Below are 22,392 nucleotides of genomic sequence, written 5' to 3' on the forward strand. Positions count from 1 at the left end.
TTGAAGTAATATTTAGTAATTAAAACTTGTTTTGAGGCAAATCATGTCAAATGTTTGCCAAATTCATCTTAACTTTAGACCTTGAAGCTTACAGATATCTTGACAGATATCTTATAAATTTAATGTTTATAAATTTTTCAGGAATTTTGTATAGACTTTTTAGTTTAGCATTTTGTTTATTTAGTCAAAATGGTTTTCAATTATTGAATTTGAGGCAAAAGTTAAAAGCAATTCGGAAAGGGTTCATTGACGCACTTCCCCCAACAACTTATTGATGCATTTGTTTCATTTAAAGACGTTAATAAAAACGGACAGACAATTAAATACAGTAACACGAAAACGGGGGGAAAGGGTAAATAGAGGGAAAATGTGGAAAAATCGCATCATCAGCATTTCCATTCCATTTCAAAGGCACAACAATGAGTGGGCGATAGAATTATCATCAGAGTTGCCTGACCAAAACATAGAGCTTACGTATGACTGATCTCATATAGAGCTTTTACAGATATATATCTATATACACAGATCTACCTACGCCGTAAAGGAATGCCGAGCTTTTCATCTTTGTGTGTGTGCGTGTGTGTGGTTGGAACGAAATGGCAAAATTGTGAAACGAGGAAAATTGGTGAGCCAAATTTTCATTTGGTTTGCAGTTTGAAAAAATTCTTCGTTGAGGATAGATCGCTATTTTTTAGGAGTAAATTAAATTGTAAGCCGATAATAAATAATAAATAATACAAAAAAAAAAAGAAAAAGAGAAAGAGAAATAAGAGATATGATTAATATAATAATTCATAAGTAATTTAATTCAAGTGAATCAAACAAGTGCTATAAACAATTACTGGATATATATTTCGAGAAAATATTTTTCGTGACACATTTCTATTCAAAAATTTCGAAATCTTTTATGAAATATGACAAAATTATGAATGAAAATTTTGCAATGATCATGATGATTATATAAGAACAAATTGACATTTGATATCAAAGTGCAATATGTTGATGAAAAGCAAATGGCAAATCGTTTTAAATCAAAGCAAATCAAATCAAATTTTGTGAAGTGAAGTTTGGCACAAGCCCCTCGAGCACCAGAATGAAAATTCAACTCAAGGACATTTAAAAATAAAGCAAATTTAGCTGCACCACTCACACACAGACACACACACACACACACACGTACTCACTCGCTCAGAGAGCACATACATGCATATACTGTATTAATAGGGAGATCCGCATAGATATAGACAAAATATAGAATTTCGCTAGTTTCATATATAGCCAAGCAATCAAATTCAAAGTGTGAAGAAGAAAAAAAAAACCAAAGAAGAAGATATATAAAAATATGCGTATACCCGGCGGTTTGTCTAATATGATGATGATTATTTTTCGAACCGAATATTCAAGTTTATTTTTAGTGATTGATCTTGTTGTTATATATAATTATATATGTATATAACAAATTTGTTGTATTCTTGTATAAACTTTGCACTGCTCTCAAAAAAGTGGCACACACACAGTCTGTTTATTTTCGAAACTGAACGACTTGGCCAAAGACTGAAAATTGGTTAGAGATGATATAGCGAAAAACGAAAGAAAATCCGAGAGAACGTAGCATTAGAGTGAGAGAAATCGAGTGTTTCTCCATTGGAGACAAGAGCTCCCAGTGTGTTCTCCGCATGTGCCGCATCATTAAGTGACTTTGACAGCAAATTGAAAAATTTTTTTTTCATCGTTTTGTATTTGTTACAGCGAACGAGTTCAACGAATATTTCTTGTGCTTTGATAGACACAGAAAAACAAATCGATCAAAATGTTCAAGAGCCATTTGGAAATGATTGGGCGCAATGAGAGCCCCAGCAAGAAGGCCAAATTCTGGCAATCCTACATCAGATCCCTGAAGGGTAAGTTCAAAAATCAAATGATAATACAACAGTTAAAAAAACTTACTCAAAAGTATAGAAATTATTTAAAGGGAGGCATTTCTTCTTAAGTAGAGTCTCTAAGGCACTTGGAGTCATAAATTTGAACTTGAAATTAAGATGTTTCAATTAAATTGTATTTAAATTTATAATACATAACTAATAATCATTAGTATTTGATTATGACCAATGCACAATTTGATAGTCTTTAAAAGAATGGCTAATTTAAAATAATTTTTATACAAATTCTGCTTATATACATAAGAAACTGAAATGAGAAAAACTTTTGTTTAACACACAAATAGCCTAGGCATACATACAGATACAGATAAATATATATACGACTGTGTATTTATCTTCAGATCTTCTCTATTCCTCTATATATTACCTCTTTTTGGCAGGTGTCATTTTAAACCAACAACAACATAAAGCTTCATAATCTGATAGACAATTTAAAAAAAGCTTTCTTGACTTTTCTACATCATAAAGATATATGTAGCATACACAAAGACATTTGCATGTGTATAGGAAAAAATTTCAACTATGTAATCATGCCTGAAAACAAAGCAAAAATTGAGAAAATATTGTGTATATACTTTTATTTTGTATTTGGCATTGAGCCAAATAGTAAAATAGCCCACATAACTATGAGCAAAATTGGAGGAATTTACCATATAAATAACTATGCATACTCACATACATATGTACATATATGTATAGGATATACTAAATTGATATTGTCAATTATTATTTTTTGAACAACAGGTTCCGAGGATATTCGTGCCCATGAGGCACCAAAAGCCAGCCGCCCATACAGCTCCTACCTGGATTCGCCCACCTACAGGAGCATCTATGATGAACCCTCGACGGCCAATGAGCGTGTGCAGTCATCTGGCTACAGATACTTGCCAGTGAGCCGTGACACCTACGGTTACTCGCCACGTGCCATCTATGATCATCATTACAGCAGAACAAGTAAGTTCGTTTTAACCAGAAGCGAATTAACACAAAAAGAAAATTGAATTTTATACAATTTCGAGCCCTGCCGCCTCTAACACCTTCAATCGATCATCAATCGATTCATAGTCATGCCATTTCCAAAAAAAAAAAAAAGATGAAAAACTCATGCCAAGCACCTTGAATTTTATTTCATTTTGAAGAATTTTTTTTGTTGTTGTTGCGTTGGTGCTGCTTCTGCTATGATTTCATAATTTTAAAAATAAAAAATGCCAGCGCAAAATTTTTAATATATAATAGGTATTACGTCAATGCATAATTCTTGTTCAAAGATTTTTCGGATACGAAATGTTTTGGCAAAAGTTTCTAGAGAAAATCCTACAATACACACACACACACACACACATATGTATTTCACAAATATAAGGTACAGTTATATATACAAATTGTATGGATATCTTGTACATATAGAAAGCAAGGTATATAAGATTGTGCGTGCTATGGGATCAAATAACTGAGGCCCTCATATACACACACCCACAGTCAGACAGTCACACAGACACACACACACACACACCCACACCTAGCCACTGATGAGCAGGAAAACCCCCTCAGTCAAGAAACAAAGCTCTCTTCCGTTCCCCTCAACAATTCTTTTGGTTTCTGTTTTGTTTTGGAAACTAACCAATTTTTTTCTCTTTCTTTCTTTCATAAAATTGTTGCAGAATATACATAAAAATGTATGTCGTCAAAAAAAAAATTCAGTATATATATATATATAATATATATGTCTATATAGTTATATGTATTTCATACTTCTTGTTGCGCTGAATTTCTGATTTCTCTCTCTATCTCTCTCTAGGCCATATTTTTGTTTTTATTTAGAGTTTAGTTCAAAAATGATTTATAGAATCAACAAATTTTGCTTACTTTCTTTATAAAATGTGTGTGAAATAAACAATTGCTTTGTGGTGTGAAAATATATAATGATTTTCTTTTCATTTATCTCTACCATAAATACATATATGTATGTTTGCCATCAGGTATTGTTTTCTACCCCCACGCCCTCTCCCCACGCCAGCCACCTCACTTTTCATTTGGTTTTCATAGAAACATAGAGATCGTCCCCATAATAAACTAAAACTTTTCTTTTTATCAATTTGTTAATATTGTTTTGAATTTTTCTTTTTTCCCCCTGCTGCTCTGCAAAAATGCCAAAAAAAAAAAAAAACACCCAAATATATATTTAAACAAATACTACTATGCTTAACTTTGCTTATTGCGGGGATTTTACATATATGCGTATGTTATATAAAACTTGCAATCACGCATACGCCATGTGAGCCCCAGTCTAAACGTCTCTTTCCGTAAGCATTTCAATTTTAAACTTTATAGCTTGCTTTGTTTACTTTTCGTAACATTTCCCATATACAAATCACAATTTTCTAATAAATATTTATACAATTTCTTCCACTTATGTACACACAAACAGTTCCAGCTAACTACGATGCAGAGAAGGCCTGGAATGATCATTTGAAGCGCATGCAAGAAATTGAGCGCAGGTTGGTATTGAATTAAGGATACCTATAACTAAGATTGAGTTCATTATAATAATAATCATCAAGACGATGTTTAGACTAGAATTACTTAAGCTTTAAACACAAGTCATGTCTCTCCATTCCACTTTGTTTTCGTCAGTTGTTATTTCTCATGTATTTTTAGTTAATTTCTTAGTAATTTTTGTTAGTTTTAATATGCTTCCTACCATATTTAATAAATTATCTCCATCTTTTTTATAGATACCCATCTCGCTATGGTCTCTACTTGAGAGACAAGCCACTCACACCAAACTCCTTGGTGCCTTTGGAATACGAGCCAGAGGACAAGTTGCTGGCACAACTCAACAAGGGTAAGGATATCAAAGACATTTTCTAAACTCAAAAAAAAAAAAAAACAACCAAAAAAATAAGAAAACACCAACAACAAGAACCAACATCAGCAAACAACACCAGCAAAACAACAGCAACAACGAACAAAATTTGAATTCAAAATTACAAAATGTAAGCACGAAAAACAAAAACAACATCTGAAAAAAATAGCTAAATGAACACCAAAAATACAAAAAAAAAAAAAATGAACAACAAAATACTCAACGAATACATTTTTTCAAATTCACAAACAAAAAAAAAAAAACATTAAAATTTTAATTCTTTTACAATTTTTTTTTTAAATCTTATGCTATTTGCAGCTATTAGAGCTTGAAGCGCTGAGCGTTTACAATCAAGAAATACTAAATGGTTTTTGGCTTTAGCTTAAATAGTAGTAAATTGTATAAAAAAAAAGAGAAAGAAAAACAACAACACAAGTCAGAGAATTATAAATTTTTTAATTGTTAAAAGTAATTTGTTAAAATAGAACAAAAACCACAAGAGATTTCGTTAAATGTTTCATTGTATGATATATATGTATGTATTATATATGCATATATATATCTGTATAGCTTATATCTTATGATAATGCTTGATTTAATTCTTAACTACAACAACAACAACAAATCGAAAGTAATAAAATACCAACAACAAAACATTTATAAAAACCAACAAAAACCAAAAAAATCTAATTTTAATTATTAATTCTTAGACATATGACTCAATGATATCATATTAATAAAACAACAATCAACAAAAATTAATTTTAAAAACAATATCTGCCTCATCAACCCCCCACCCGCCCTCGGTCTCTTCCTGTAAGACCCTGCTCCACAAAAAAAAACTATCCAAGAGGTAGAAGAACATGGAAAGATCTTGTTTGAAAAAAAACTTCGGCATGCCGAATTTTCTATACCCCTGACAAAACAACTTCTGAAAACCCTCTCAAAAATAGTCCGATCTCAATTGTCTCTATATTGTAAATACATACACATTTAACATCATCTGCCAGGGTATAACCCAAAACTGATCTTTCTCTAATGCTCTTCGCTTAACTCTCTAACCCCGTCTAGAAGCTGTATTATAGAACTCGTTGCTGTCTGTCTCATAGCTGATAAACCGAAGACCCACCCTCATCTCTCACGTTCTTCTCTCCCTTAGTAAATAATTTCAAAAACTATTAAAAATAATAAATTTTTTAAAAATTAAAAACAAAAAAGAAACTGAAAAGAAAAATTGTGTTTTGGTTTTTACTTTTTTCTTCTTCAGAAGCGAAACTGTTCTGTCTGTCTATCATCTTTGTATTCTTCTTTTTAACACATTTGTTTCATTCATTAATGTTTTTGGTCCTTGTCCTTAGTCCTTCTTGTCGTTCTCACTACTAAAACAAAACAAAAATTAAAAAAAAATACATGGAAATTTCACATTACACTGTGCGGTGCCTGTAAATAAACTGCCAAACGAAAAAAAGTTTACTTAACAAAATGAAATATTTAACGAATTTTGTCCATTTATAGTAAATGTTAAATGTTCTCTCTCTATCTCTCTCCAAATGGAGATTCTTAATGCCATAATGTCTTTTGGTTTTCGTGCCCACAGTTAATTGTAATTTTGTTTTGTGTTTAGTTGAGAATTTGTTGGTTAAACAACGTTGGTTGGTTACTTTTTTCCTTCTCATTTATAAGAAGGTAAGTACTTCCTACTCACCTTATGTAAAACTTCAGTATAGTCAGTATTTGCCTCCTGTAAGTAAAGAAAATTGCACAAATTTTATAAAAGTTTTCGCATCAGAGCCAAAGGAATATATAAAAGTAGTGAAGCGGAATAAGTTTTGATTATTTGAATAATCTTCTACTGTGCTGATAGAGAAAAGTCAATATAAGATTCAAATCTACTTTGCTTATTAAAGTTTTTCTAGATCTAAACTACATGAATGGAATTCAGATGCTCGCAAAGACATAGATTTAAGGCATTGAAAACTTTTGCACCTCAAACTGAAAGCATTCCATTTGGAAGGCCCTTCGAAAGATGCTGTCAATGTTGGATTTAAAAAGCTAGTTTTCTGTCACGTTTTTTTTTCTAGTCTGGCATTGATGTTTTTGCATAATGCAAAAGACACGAAAGAGTCGGAAGATAAGGGGAAATATACTTGATTTGATGAACAAACATGTACAAAAGGTTGCTGCACGAAATGAAGCGAAATAAAATGACAAAAAAGAAAGAAAAAAAATGACGACAGTTGTTGCCTTGAAAAATAGATGAAAGACATTTTTGCCACTGACGCATGTCGGTTGTATTTTGTACCTGTTTCTAAAATGGAATACATTGAAAATGTCGAATGACTCAAAATGTTACAAGAAAGAAAAGGAAAATATTATTACTCAAGTAATTTGTTGAAAGATACAGTTCTAAGACAAAGAATGAATGAAATTTTATAGGTGAAATATTTGTTTTTCTTACAGGACCCTCTGCCCTTTGGCTCGTTTTAGCTTTTTAGCCTGATGTGATTGAATTTTTACTTTTATTTTACAGCTCGCCGTTCGCCTTCTCCCGTCCGTCCCAGCCGCTCTACCCGCGCTGGCAGCGAACCCTATGTGCCACCACCAGTTTACTGGAACCGCGATGGCAGCGTGCCACGTGGACCATCGGTCTTCGATCGTGCCACCAGCTTGGCCCCATTCACACGGCCGAGTTTCCGTGCCAGCTCCCTGGAACCTTTGGATGAACTCTTTGAAAGTAAGTTGCCCGCGATCATTGAGGCTGAGGCAGCAGCAGCAGCTGCTGTTAGGCCAAGCATTTTTGAGCGTGCCGGCTCGCCAAGTCCCACTCCTGTCAAAGCCGGTCGCTGGGGACCACGCCCCACTGAAGTCGCCTACGATGCTGAGGGTAAAAGTCCAAAAATTTCACATATTTTATCTCCTCCACCCGTCTTCTCAATGTGTGTGTATGTGTTTTTACATACAAGAAGAGACGAACATTTTATGCGTATTGTTGTTGTGGTTATTTTGTTGACACAAATCGTGAGGGAGAGATGATAATGATGATTATGATGAAGATGACAGCAAACGTGTTGAAAAATTACTGCCATATTTTTCGCAATGCGTTGAATTCACGTCTTTCAGCCATCAACAGTCTCTCACTCACATCCGTTTGTGTCTTAGATAATTTGTCAAAATTATTTCTACTCTTTGGCTTACACGTAAACCAAACAAAAAACAAAAACAAAAGCAATTGGTTATAGTATTTTGAGCATAAATTTTGCCAGCAGCATCAGCGCAAAACAAGAAAGAGTATAGTGATAAATTTGGAAAGACAAAAGATTTCAGTACAGCTGCATCCAAAAGCGCCGTGCCTTAAATCCCGGTTAAAACAAATGGCTTAGGAGTAAAGGAATATAAATGAAAGTAAATCCTTAAAATAATCTAACATTTTGATTAGATTTGACTTCAAAGTTCAAGAAATATGTCTACATAACTTGGAAAATGTTTGATTTTTCGTCATTCTTAACTTTTTTGTGCTTTGTGCTTTGAAATTACTAAGAGAATAACTTAAGAATATAGCCAAGATAAAGCTCTTCCATTTGAAACTAAATATTATGATTTTCTTTATTTCTGAGCCATTTATTTTGAACCTATGACACCCAGACGCCCATTTTAATTTACCATTAAAATGTGCTTATTGAATCTGCTTTACGTAGCGCCTGCCCTGCATTATCATTTCTACTCCCAAGTTTCTTCTGTCATTTATTCAGCCTATCTATCTATCTACCTATCTATTTTCTATTCTATATCCTATATCCTTTTCCCTTCTCCTTATCCTTTTGGTATATTTTTTCCACTACGAAAATCTCACATACGCATGGAAAATATCCAAAAAGAAATATTGTTAAAGCGTTGTTCTTTTTTTTTTTTATTTGATTTATTCTTGTTTTAGTTTAAACAAAACAAAAAAACAGCAAAAAAATATATTTCTTTCTGCTCTTCTTGTATACATTGCTACAACAACAACAACAACAACCACAACTATAACAACAACAATCAATTAATTTGTATACACTCCCAAATTACCTAAAAAAAACCAACTAAATTTTTGAATGAAACCAACCAACTGATGCACTCACAAAAAACAACAAAACCTATTTGATGGACTACACACATTTAAAACTATGCTACTCCCAATTGCGATTGGGGGGAAACTCTACCATTAGGACTTCCAATCTTCCATCCACGCAACCGTTTCCGTGATCTGTTGAGCCCAAGCCCCAACTTGCCGATCTCATCGATTGTACGTGATCCCTTCTGGTGGGATGTGGATGATTTGGTGCCGTTCCGTGCCACCTCGGTGCCCCGTGCCTCGAGCCCCGTTGCACGTGATTCGTACTTGTCGCCGGTGAAGAATCGTTACTTGTGGTCGAAGCACCCAGCCAGACCCTTGACCCGTAAGTATCCAAATGCCCGAACAAAACGATTCGTTCAAGCAAACCAAAGTCTTACCAAAAATTCAAAATTGACTTTCAAATTCTCGTATTAGACATATCCAAATATATTGGTAAGACTCTAGCAAAATGTACAGAATTTTGTAAATATGATTTGAAAGCATGAGAGAAACTCAAATTTTTCGCTTTTTCGAAATTTTCTTTCTATCTTTTCACCAAATCTTCTCTCATGCAACAATTTTGATTTCTAATTTCTTTATTTAACCATGATTTTTTTGTTTTATTTACATTTATTTTCAATTGCCCCTTAAAAAACAGCTGAGGCAGAGGATTTTTTCTAAAAAATCAAAATATATAGATCAATATCATCTCTCAAACAAACAAAAAAGTATCGTTAGCTCTAATAACAAGCGACTTCTGTAATTTTTTTGTACTTAATTATACATAAATTACATGTAACGAAAAAAAAAAAAAAAGAAAATAAGAAACAAATTGGTAAGATCAAAAAACAAAACTGCATCAAAGCATGTGGAAAAAAACAACAAAACCAAAAACACATAAATGCCGAAATTCCAGGCAAACTGCCCAAATGACTTGGTAGTGCCTAAACAATATAGAGTATCCTGTAGTTTTCCCTTCTTTTACAAGGTGTGGATATTAAATGACGACCAAAGAAAAGTCCTTGACATCGTGAGACTGTCGTTCATTGAATAGCCACATACTTATCCACTTTGGTTACACTCGTAGATACCTGCAAACCTGTAGTTAACATCAACCAACATTATTTATTCCAAATTTGTATATAACTCAGTAGTATTAGAATATATACCAAACATAATGCACGTCTTTTAGTTATACATGTTTTACCTATACTTTTGAAGTTCCCTTTAAACTGACTGTTTCATATTCTATATTCACAGCTCACCGCTCAATTTTGTAAACGAACGAAAAAACGAACTACACAACAACATCAGAAAACAAGAATACCAACAACGAATGCATCAAAAAAACAAAACCAAAATGAAAAACCAAAAAAAAACAGGGGCCCCCCAAAGAAAATGAACGACTTTCACCTCTTGAAGAACTGGAAACTAACTAGTTAGTTAATGTAGTCTCATCTCTATATCCTCAACAAGACGTTTGAATTTTTTCAAAACTGCAAAACATTTCTCGGACCAACATCTTTTCCGAGAGACTGTAATCAACATCTATTGCCAAATCAAGTGCGCCATTTCCCGCAAAAGAACCCGTATAGAAAACATTTTTATTTTACAACTTTTCTAATCTTTAAGTGCAATTACATATGTGAACAAACAAAAACATAAAAAAAAAAAATGAAATCGATTTACATTTATCTTACTATGTGCATATAGTATGAAAACAACAAAATCTTTTATGATCTTGGCCTCGTTCGAAGTGAACATCTGCGATGCCTGCCATCATCATATAGAATTGTTCCTTTTTTGTATATTTTAGCTGCTATATAATATATATATACCTATATTATGATTACTTTTTAACCATCTGTATTTGTAATAATGTGAAATTTGGAAATTTGAAATGAAAATATTGAAATGTGCAACACAACAAAAAGCAGCTCAAATATTTTCAATCTGACAACAAACACAACAAACAAAATTCAGTAAAAAAAAAGTAAATAAAAAAAACTTCTAAAAACCGAAACTTAATGTTCTTTTAAAATATTAAGGAATCAGAAAAGAACTTATAATTAATAGACTTATTTTAAAAAGTTTTGTCTATATAATTTAGACACTAAAAGTTAATAACCTTTTACGATCTGTATTTCTGTTTCTCAATGAAATCCTTAAGGGTTATCCTTTAGTATTGCATTAATGGCAACAACAATTTGCTAAGTGAATTCCTGAATATTTCATGCGACATACGAAAGTGTCTGTTCTATTGACCTTATCGAAAGTATCATGAATAAATCGAGGCCACCTCTTGAAAGTCCTGCCACTCGTTATTTTTCACCATTTGCCAATGTATATATCCTGTCCCCTTGCCCATTTATCAGACATGCCATTTATCTTTTCATTTACTGCCTCATTGCTCAATTTTGTATTTGTTGTTTGACGTTTTTTTGGCGTTTAACACGCAATTGTTTCGCACTTTTTCATGTTCGCTCATATTTTTTGTTTTTTTTTGTTTTCGATTTTGTTCAGAGCTCTGGCCATTTGTCTATGCCAGAGTTGGGCCAGTTTCTTGTGTTGATTCTGCAGCCATTTGACAAGTCCTTGGAGTATGCACACTCTCGTTCCTCTCTCTCTCAGTCTCTGTCTTAGTAGCTTTCTCTATTACACTCCAATCGACTTAATTTTCTTTTCTTTATGTTTGCGATGACTTCGTTTTCATCATCATCTTTATTTTTTTTCTGTTTGCTGTTTCTATTTAATTATTGATTTCGATTTTTTTTTTTTTTTACTAAAGGTCACTGCAATGTCAATGGGGTATTATATTTTCCACTTTCCTGTGGTATTTTTTTTGTTTTGGGTGAGCTGAAATATTCTTTAGAGATTTCTATTTGAGAGCATTTCAATTGGTTTTTAACTGTTTGTCCCTCGAGTATGTGAGTATGTTCTGTGAGTGTGTGTGTGTTTATTCGTGTGTGTGTGTGTTTCCCAAATAAATGGCAAAATGTGAGCCAAGTCACGTGCAGACTTTGAACTCGCCTATACAGCATTTAATTAAAAATTATATTAATTTCCATGACAAAATGTTTTTCATACACAAACCCAAACACATACACACATGCACACACACACCAATATACAAATTCATTAGAAAGTTGGAAAAAAACGGAAGAACGAAAATTGTAGCACGCTTTTGTGCGCACTCATGCAAAAGCTTTCTCTTCAATGTATGCCATTCCCTTCTTTCCCTCCCACACCTTCTATGGCCTTTGTTTTCGAGATGCGTATGTGTGTGTATTCACAGGATGCTTGACCCTGATTAGCACTCAGGCCTAGTCCCTCCCTGTCAAATGTAATTGACTTATTAAAGCGAACAAAATATAATCAGTAAAATCAAAAAATTAACGAAATTTTTATATTCTTACTAAACTATTTAAAATTTCACTTTTATCATATCCCTAATATACAAAAGTCCATAATATCCTGTTGAAATTTGTTTCTTTGATGGCAAATTTCATTTTAATATAAATTTTATTGGCCAAGTTAAATATTTCAGTGCAAAATTAAGCACGTGAAGTTGTCCTCTAAACTAAATGCGACTTTGGCTAAAATTAGATACACTTCAAAATTAAAAGGCGAATAGATTATGTTTCTGTGCTTTTATTTTGATGTTTTAGGGAAATTAAAGTGAACTTTTTGGTAAGGGTATAAAAGGGCGATTCAAAAGTTACGCCATTTGACATCTTTGAAATTTAAGTGGGCCTTACATAACTGCTCTGCTGCCTGTCAAAATGTTTTTCACTTTTACTTTTTCTATTTTTCATTGTTTTTTTTTTTTCGTGCGGTTTTTTTTTTTTTTTTTTCGTTGTTCTTATTTCATTTTGCTCAGTTTTGATGTTTTGCGGCCGTCCAGCGCCTGTTGCTGACGGCATTCCCTTGAAGATTTATATCTTACCCAAGAAAAAAAAAGTTTCTTTTCAGTTGCCATCAAATGCACGTGCCTAAGAGTCCGTCAACATTCACCCAAAAACCCACCATAATTGACAGTTGGCCTGTGGTTTTCGGCCTATACTAATTGGTCTGGGTTTGAGTTTTGTACCCACTTGACATGGCTTGGCATCTTGTTGCCATTGTCTTTCCTATTGTGTTTCCGGCTTTAAAAGGGTTTAGTTGCAACACATTTGAATAACAAAACAAATGAAGTTAAGTGATATGTTTGAAAATTGTATGCTTCGCTGACTGCCATTTTAATGGTTTGGGTCATTAAAAGCCAAATTGTCAAATCATTTAGACAACTAAAAATCAAGTAAAATAAACTAACATTTTACTCGTTCCCCCATAAATGAAAGCAGAGAATAAAATGTTTCTATTGATTGCGAGCTATTCTCGGGTTTCTTTAGTATCGACAAACGTTAGACAAACCGCGCCCCCTGAAGCGCGGCTGCCTAAAAGGTTTTTGAACTGTCTGTAATGAAATTTCTATTTATTTGACGCCTTAAGGATGATGCAGCTTTAATTATTGTTATTATTATTATTATAGCTGTTGCTTTTGTTGTAGTTGTTGTAGCTATTCTTTCGATGTATTTCGTGTTGGGGGTTGAACCTACTTTATTGAAGGTTAAATTAAAGTTAAATGAGAGGGCGTTTTTGTATACCATTCTATTGTATTGCCAGGGCCATTAGTGAAGGCGGAAAAGTGGTGAGTATTACCGCAAGGGAAATGGGAAACGGGAAACTTGGAAGACGAAGTTTAACCAATGCCAATACTAATAGAAAGATGATAGATCGAACGTTTGATTCAGTGCAAAGAAGAAAGTAGTTTCAAAATCTTTTGCAAGTCAATTTGTGGTTGTTTCTTTCAAGTTTTCAATGTGATTTGTATCACATAACATTAAATCACGAATACGCCATGTGCAACTTGCGGCGCACCATTTTGTTGCTGCAACAGCTGCCCTTACAGCTAAAACTTGCCATCCATAAAAGAAAAAGAAATTTTCCCTTCGTCTTCTCTCTAGCCATAGCATGTAATAAGTAGCTGACTTAGTGGCGCCCTCAGGATAAAGAGAAAGCTGAAAAACAACTTTGTCATTATCCTATCTAGCACCTGCGTCCATTTTGTGTGTGTTTTAAGTCTGTTTGCCTGTCTCTTTGCCTGTTTGTCTGTGGTTGGAACTAAAATGTAAGTAAAAATAAGTAAATAAGCAAAGTAAAAGTGGAAACTGCGGGCTAAGTAGTTTTAGCTAAACCATCCACCGTTTTGACTTATTGTATTCTCAACTCTATTTGTTAACTAAAGTTGGTTAAAGTAAAAAGTTTATAGTTTCACTTTTAAGCTGTTTAATGTTGTGTTGAAAATTAACGATTAGGCTTTAAACCGAATCACAAAACTATCTTTAAAATTTCGTGGCAAGCAGTTGTTGATAATTTATATTCGAATTTCTGTACTCCTCAAAAGTCTGTCAAGAACTGTAGATTGAACGTCGAACCGCAACATATCTCGGTATGCCGCAAAATATGTTCATGGAAGCGAAAGTGATTGGCTAGCAGAGGGCTCCCTTCTTGGATTCTGGGAACAGGCCCAGAACTGGCGGCTTTCCCTTTTTGCATATGAATTATGAACGAGAGCAAAGAATGTTTGTGTGTGTGGGTGTCCAAATGTGTGTGTGTGTGTTGGTGAGTTTGTGTTTGACTAAGTATTTTCTAAAATCTCTCACATAAAGCTTTAATGAAGATGAGCAGGCTTTGTGTAGTTTGTGGCTAAGCTTGTCCAACATAAAAATTACTTTTACTTAAGAGAAAACTCAAAATTTGCATCTATTCATGGCAAAATTCGTGCGGTTCAGTCTTTTAGCAAATTTTTAAATAATAACCAACTAATCTTTATGGTTTCTTTTTATAAAAGTTCTATTTTCAAGTCTTTAAAAAAGATGAGCATGCTTTTAAAATGTTGTGCTATCTAAATGAATAATTGAATAATAAATTGTCCTCCATACGCCAATTAAAGGTAACCACAAAAGATTTGAGTTGGTCTAATAAATGTTGTATTTGCCTTGCCCTAAATGTGGCAATAAACGATAAGAATTTAATAAATTCATTTATGAATAATTTTCCATTTTTTTTTACAGTCCAACTTGAATGTTTTTTCGTGCCACGAACTATGTGACAAACTGTAAACAAAACTCAGACTGAATGAACATAATTTTCCATATTTTGTGAGTTTATAATTTGTTTTGTTATATTTACATGCGTTGAAAGCTATCTGAGAAGAGAGAATGACAGTAAATAATGGAAATGGAACGGAAAGAGCAGTTGGGGGTCCTGAATGATAAGGATGAGGGTAAAAGCTGAGGACATATGGATATGACAGGACGAATGCCTAATGAGACTGTCAACAGGACAATAAAATGGCTGAAATGTAATTTGAGTAAAATTTTCACACACAATTTGCATACGAGGAGATAAATTAGCTAAAAATAGAATCAAGAGACCGTCCAGATGTTCTTATTTTTGTTACTCTACATGGCACCTAAGCAAAACTTCATGGACCTGGGAACACCATTTAATAATCCGACGCTGTAAAAAACTTATTTTATTAGGTTTTAGGTTGAGCCAACTAAAATTAGACATTTGAAATGTTATTTTAAGTCCTTGTATGGTCAGGACATCTATGTATATACAAATGAGATATTTCTTTAAGCACTTTAAAGCCTTTTGTGTAGGCCGCACAAATTTCATTTTCCCTTACAAACACACTCACACAATGCCAAGGCAATTTTCCTTGAGGCTTTTTGCACAAACAAATTCATAAACAAATTTATATGCAAATTGTCTGAAATATTTGCATTAACTTACGGTTACGGCAAAGCGAAATGAAAATACGTTGACAGTTTTAAGTTGCCTTCATGCAATTTGCAAACTGTGAGAAAAAAAAAACACTACAATTTTCTATTGTGTATTGCTTTTTATTACCCTTCGACTTCCCCGCATTGTGGTATGGCCCTTTTACTCTCTTGTGGCATCAACACTAATGAATTTTCCGTTTAGGCGAGCATAAAAATTGAAAATCAATTCGCTGGCAACCAGAACGAAAAAAAGAAGAGGGAACTTTTGCAGCATGCAGATATGAAAATTTTTATGAAATGATTTATGGTGCTCCATATGTGTGTTTTATATACAACATTGTGGTAGTATTTAAGTAAATTAATTGTTGTACAACACTATTTAGGCCGCTTAAAGCGCTAAAATGTAGGTCAAACAACATCAGCCACATAAAGATAAACAACCCCACCAAAAACTAGGATTATTTGCTTGCCACAACCACTTTTTGTTTGTTTTTCTGTATTTTGGTATAAATAGAAGATATTCTTCATGCATCAACCGCCACTCAGACAGTTGTTAGCAGAGAATCTATTGACAGTCTGGTGTCTATATATACATACATACATATATATCTATGTATATGTTAATGAACCATAAGCCAGCTGACTTAGTCCATCAAATCGAAGCGATAAAGCCGCTGGGCAAAAAGGAGTCACAGTCAGATTGACTTCAAAAGCGTCTGTATGGTTGTGTGTTGGTTGTGTGTATGGGGAAGGAGGCCATTTCACAATGAGACAAATCAACAAAATTTAAGGACCAAAGCATCCTATACGCTTCAATTGGCTGTGTCTATATAAACAAAATATAAAGAAGTTTCCCCTTATGCCTTTTGGCATGACAACAGATAGCTCACTTGCTTGTTATTTGTCAAAAGTTATGAGAGAATGACAACAAAAAAATAAAGAAAGGAAAAGGAAAAGGGAAAATAAAATAAGATGACAAAAGTATTAAGAAAGAGAGAGAGGACTACTGTAAGAAATCTTGCTGGTTTACTTTCAGTTTTGATTTAGATCAGCAAAATGTGTTATAAACTTTTCGTTGTTGGTTTATTTACCAAACAATTTGCCTATTTGCTTATGGTTTCAGCCTGATTAAACATGCCAAACACATCACAGCACCACGCACACCTAAAAAAATCAAATCCCGAAAAAGTATGCTACACTTTTTGTTATTCTTGAAATGCTATCGAATGTTTTTATATCTACCTGGCAAATGTATATGTATGTAGAAAAAGGGTAGATTTGCTTTATTGGATAATATGTTACACACACACAGTTTGCCGTCTGTTGAGTATTCAGATTTTACTCCTTTTATGGCTAGAAATTTATTTTAATGAACTCTTGATCAACTATTAAAATGGATTTCAAATTTAAAGGATTTAAGATGGCTCTCTTCATTAAATATAAAATATTTTTAAATACTAAGCCTTTACTCAGACTTGAAAAGGATAACATAGAAACGACTTAATGTTAACAACTTTTTAGGCTCCTCTAAGTTTATTTTTTGTTGTTGACGAAATCTTCTTCTCAAACGAAAAAAGAAGGATGCAAAAAAAATCCTGTTAACCCTGACAACCATTTTCTCTTTACGTCCTTTGGGTCTTTTTGTAGTCGACTCAAGTTTATTTGTTTCGGTTTCGATTCCCCAATATCACGATGTCACAATTAAAATATGAAAAAAGAAATTGACTTTTCCTTCGTAAATGTTTGCTATTCGCTTAGTGGGACTCTGGCCCAGAGAGTTAAGTTATTTTTAATTAAAAAAACCAAATATTTAAATGACCAAGCTTGACTTGCAATTAAATTTGAAATTCTTTGACTATCTCCTGGTTGGCTGAGTGGAAAATCTAATAAAATTGGTTGACAGCCAAACACTTTTGAGGCAAATAACTTTAGGGGCTAAGAGAAATGGCTGTTGCTTTAAACGGCAATTTAAATGTCTGCACACCTGAAAGTGGTCTTACAGTTAAGTGTTTGGCAAATACCAAAATTAAATTAAAATTCAAAGTGAATTTAGTAGCAATGTTGTGTAGGCTCTGCCAGATGACCATTAGGCTAATGGATAATGTTTGAGGTGTAGTGGAAAATGAAAAGTCGGTCGCACACCTCATCAGCTAAGGGCCAAGATTCAGAGTTGTTCCACCTGATTCCATTGCTAAGTGATTGTGGTATTTTATTTTTATTACAAATTAAATATAAAACAAGGCCATACAATGGGCCCCGTAGGCGTATGAGCAATATTTAAGCCTTAAGCTGCTTTAGACCCAACTTCATATATGTGGGATTTACATTACTTTTGCGTTGACAGTTGGCATTAAAAGTGAGCGGCCATAAATATTATTAGCAGCCTTTTGCCCTCTTTTTTTGCTTTCTCATTTTCCCCTTCGCATGCCTTTCTTTTTTTTGTTTGTGACAGACAGTAGCTTAGGGCAATTTTCCGCTTTTTCTTCAGTGTTTTTTCGGTTTTCTGTCATTTTTAAATATGTTGCTTGGAGGCTGCAAATTGTTTTGTTTGCCTCACTTGCTTTTTGTTGGATTTTCTTTTATTTGCTCTTGTTGTTGGTTTGCTTTTGGCCACCACCGAACATATGTTACCTCATTATCCTTTTTTTTTTCCTTTGTGTTTCTGCTATGTTTTTTTGTGTGCCCATGTTGAGCATTTATCTTGTTACTGATGGGTTTAATTTCGCAATTCTGAGAAAGGAATTGAAATGGAAATGTATTTGAAATTCAAATGGAATATACTTGAAACATTTAATATTAATTTCAATGAATTGATAATAACAATAATTATATAATAACAATTACTATTTAGAATTCAGTTCCAAATTCGATGGGAAATTACTGCTTGAATCACGGAGAATTCTGAATGGAGACTTCTGAATTTAAGACCTATAAAACTATCTACATAAGATGAACCACTAAAAGTATCTTCTAGATACTAGATACTTTATCTGTAAATGGCTACCCCAAATGAAAGTTACGGAAATTGCTTGTTAATTATGATGCTTGGTCAGTCTAATTTATTTTGGCAATTTAATCAAATTTCTCTTTAACCACCAAAGCTTAAATGAAAAATCATTTCCATTTGTCACTTTCCCTAGGCATTTCTGATTTTTGTTTTTATTTTGCTTTTGGTGACTTGTATCTAAGTTTAGTTTGGTCTTATCCGTTTATTTGTTATTGTATTTTATTTTTTTATGTATATGTGTGTGTGTGTGTACATGTGTGTTCCTGTGTGTTTTGTTTTATTTTTCGTGTAAATATTTCACTTAGTCAGTGGGAAAACACAAAAGAAGCCTGTCCTTTGTTTATAAATCTTTTGGTTTTATTTGCACTTTTGGCGCATCAACTTAAATTAAAAGGAAAACAGCAACAACAAACAAACACAAATACAAACACAAACCGAGCAACCAACCAGCCAACGAACCAACACATTTACACTTACACATACACACACACACATTCACCCACATTCACCCACAGTGGCTATAAAATACCCTTCAGTACCAAATGTCGCCGGGGACAAAATCGCCACATATTCCGAACTACTAACGTCGACAGAAAAAAATTCTGCCAGCGCATTTCATGCTGAGGTTAGCCGAAGGCACCCGAACGAGCTAATGTCGTCATTGTACATACATATATATATATTTCTCATTTGAAAAAAAAAAAAATTGGAAGAGTAAAGCATGATGATTTTTGTCTACGCCAATTCACTTCGTTCGTCAGTGCATTGTTGTTATTGTTTTTTCCAACTCCTGCGCGCGTCGCTTTGTACTTTTCGTTTCTTTGTTCATTCGCGATTGAATTTCGTAGGGGCAGGAACTGTTGAATTTTTTCAAATTCAGTGTATACAGTAATAAAGGTAAGTGTTATTAATATTTTGAATTTTTCATTCCCTAATCAATTTTGTTCTTTTTAGAATCCATCCAAAATCCGATTCCGGATGAGCCGGCGGAGAATGTGCTAAGACATTGGTTGGCACAAGCCAAAAGAAGTAAAGTAATAAAAACTTAAGAAAAATGTAAATATACATAAATATTTAAATTTAATGTAATATATTTAAGAATAAAAATAAACAAATTTAAATGTATATATATGTTGTTAAATAAAAACTAATGCGTGTTAAAAAACCAAATCAAGTCAAGTTTTTATTTATTTTTGGAAAAAATGCGGCGATATTCCATCGACAATGTCGCCGCAATGTCGATTGTAAATCCGAGAAAAATTTTTGCTGGGATATTCTATCGACAATGTCGCCGCAATGTCGATTGTAAATCCGAGGTATAATTTCGCTGGGACATTGCGTCGACATGTCGCCGCTAATTCGATTGAAAAATCAACCACTATTTTGCGGGGACATTCCGTCGACATGTCGCCGAAAAATCGATAGAATGTCCGAGGCGCTAGGACACACAATGTTAAATGTCGCCGGTAATTTGTATGGCATGTCCCCTGAAAATCCGAGGCGACATCTCAAAAATTACCTCGGATTTTCTGAGGAATTTGCGGCGACCGGTACTGAAGGGTAACGTTTTGTGTATATATGTGGGTCTGTCCTTTAATGTGTTGTCGCACTAGAACATTTTCCCATGTGTGTGTGTGTCCCATTCGCTTTAACGGTCAACAGTGATTAGTTTGCATTAGTGTTAGAGTCTCTGTATCTCTCTCTCTCTCTCTCTCTTTACTTTCTATCCATTTCCACTAACGTTAAAGTTTTCTTAGGAGAGTAAATGAAAAATTTAAATCAAGTTCAAGCCGCTTAAATGCCCTTGGGCCCCTTTTTGGTGGCCATCCATTTTCTCTATTATTTTAGGTTGCTTTTTCTTGGTTTTCTCTCTGTCGTTTTGGATTTGTTTTTCTTGGATTTTCGAATTGGAATTGCCTTGACTGAGGTTGCCAATGGCTAAGCACTTTGTTGTCCTTAAGTTATCTTGTTAGTCCTTAAATTTATTTGCTTAAAAAGATACTGAGCGGTGTTTTGATTGTATATCAAATTGTATTAAATTGGTTTGTTGACATAAAACTAATTGATAAAACTTTTGACAATAAAGAACTTTTGTTTTATTTAACTTCTAATTGAATCCGAGGGGCAAATAGACCTGAAATTTAGATGGTCTTTAGGTCTTCTTTGGCCAAGTTTAGTCAATTTAAAGATTTGCTTTATCAAGATCCTAGTATTAAAGAAGTTCCTTAGTAAGGTTTCCTTATACCTTGTATCCTTTCACACTTCAATTTCAGTTAACTTTTAATCAACTGAAAATTAATTAACTTCTGCTAATTATTCATAATTGAAATAAGCCAACTGATTATAAAAACACACACACAAATGCTATAGTCTACCTAAGGGCGGGCAAGCATGGTTAACGTGTTTGGGTCCTGGTTGACTGTTTTTTTTTTTTTTTTTTTTTTGTGTGTTCAACAAGCATTTTGCTAGTAAGATCAAGGCGGGCGGACGGCACCCCAGGCGTAATAAATTTTAAAAGCGCTGGGTTAACTTTTCGGCTTAGCATAAATTATAGCTGAATACTTGCACACACACACACACACACACAGTCGCCCACATAAGATACCCTGCTCGTATGAGTCTGTCTGTGAGCGACGTTTTGAAGCAGACACGCATCTTCATTAAAAATCTACATGTTGGAAATTAATGAGCGCCAAACGTGTCGTAGTCAACGTCATTTCGAACTTCCGTTTACTCCCATTCCGTCTCCGTTCCCCTTCATTGCCTAGAATTTGTCTTCTCTTCGTCCTTCAGCCAGCCCATATCATTAACATATTGGCAATAAACAAAACTTGAACACGTGAGACAAATGCATATGAGTTTTGAGGCTTTTAATGAGCCAGAGCTATTAACACTAAGACACACACACACACTCACTCCAGGGCTCTTACCAACGCATGTGGGCTTAAATTGTCTTGCACTTACATTTGAGCCTATGCTGCGTATACATAATTTAATCAAAAATTGTCTCTTGTCAGCCTTGAAACTCAATTTACTGCACTTATCGCAAAGCACAAGTGGCTTACTTTGCCTTTTTTCTTCTTTTTCTTCTTCTGTTTTGCTATTACTTTATTTTCCCTGGGCTAACTTTTAATGATTTTTACTGCCTTTATGGAAATCTTTCAGTTGAAACTTTTGCTTTTACGTTCACTTTCTTTGCTGTTGTCACTTCTTTAGCCTGCCAATTAAAGTTCAAGTTAAGACCATGAAAAAGAGACAATGTTGAGAGCGACAAACGAAGCAAAAGGATTTGTAGAACTATAATTCTTAAATCTGTTTTACCTTCCTATCTCAGAAATCGTAGTCAATATATAACTACTTAACTATTTTCGATTACTTTATTAGGATTCTAGAGTTCTAGTTCTAGTTGGAATCAAAATTAAATTTAAAAATTGTCTACAAAATATTGATGCAATTTTTTCCAAACAATTGATAAACAAATAAATTTTTATTAAATCTGCCGTCAGTTTTCAACTCAATTCTGAAAGCCTGAGAGCATCATCATTTCTGCCATAGCAGCAGTAGCAACATCAGCTATATTCAGGTCCTTGATTTCCTTTTTCCCATTAAGAGTTGAAGAGAGTGTTGCGGGTAAAGTGACGAGGAGAGGACAG

At 33.7% G+C, this 22,392-nt stretch overlaps 2 protein-coding genes across 8 annotated transcripts in view; one reads left to right on the top strand and one right to left on the bottom strand.

Moving 5' to 3' along the window:
• Gyc88E (Guanylyl cyclase at 88E) overlaps positions 1–22,392 on the bottom strand; it is a 38,754-nt gene that overhangs the window by 10,689 nt on the left and 5,673 nt on the right. Inside the window, exon 3 of the mRNA XM_068301972.1 lies at positions 6,512–6,547. The gene's annotated coding sequence lies outside the window, so the exon portion shown is untranslated. The remainder of the gene's footprint in view (positions 1–6,511; positions 6,548–22,392) is intronic.
• On the top strand, positions 630–10,922 carry Mf (myofilin). Of its 7 annotated transcripts, none has more exons than XR_011033648.1 (9): positions 630–709; positions 1,750–1,901; positions 2,685–2,894; positions 4,369–4,438; positions 4,676–4,785; positions 7,337–7,540; positions 9,012–9,242; positions 9,558–9,734; positions 10,160–10,922. XR_011033648.1 is itself a non-coding variant. In XM_068301973.1 (8 exons), the coding sequence occupies exons 2-8, from the start codon at positions 1,811–1,813 to the stop codon at positions 10,177–10,179; spliced, it is 936 nt and encodes a 311-aa protein (XP_068158074.1). In that variant the 5' UTR covers positions 630–709; positions 1,750–1,810; the 3' UTR covers positions 10,180–10,922. The 7 variants fall into 7 exon arrangements, 4 of the variants coding, with proteins under 4 accessions (XP_068158074.1, XP_068158075.1, XP_068158076.1 ...); XR_011033649.1 differs by having other exon boundaries at positions 4,390–4,438; XM_068301973.1 differs by lacking the exon at positions 9,558–9,734.

This window comes from Drosophila tropicalis, unplaced genomic scaffold (assembly GCF_018151085.1).
Source record: "Drosophila tropicalis isolate 14030-0801.00 unplaced genomic scaffold, ASM1815108v1 contig_878, whole genome shotgun sequence".
NCBI lineage: Eukaryota > Metazoa > Arthropoda > Insecta > Diptera > Drosophilidae > Drosophila > Drosophila tropicalis.

Coding starts and splice junctions, on each gene's coding strand:
- Mf (XM_068301973.1), top strand. CDS start 1,811: ATGTTCAAGAGCCATTTGGAAATGATTGGGCGCAATGAGAGCCCCAGC. Junction 1,902..2,684: donor CTACATCAGATCCCTGAAGG/GTAAGTTCAAAA, acceptor TTTGAACAACAG/GTTCCGAGGATATTCGTGCC. Junction 2,895..4,368: donor TCATCATTACAGCAGAACAA/GTAAGTTCGTTT, acceptor ACACACAAACAG/TTCCAGCTAACTACGATGCA.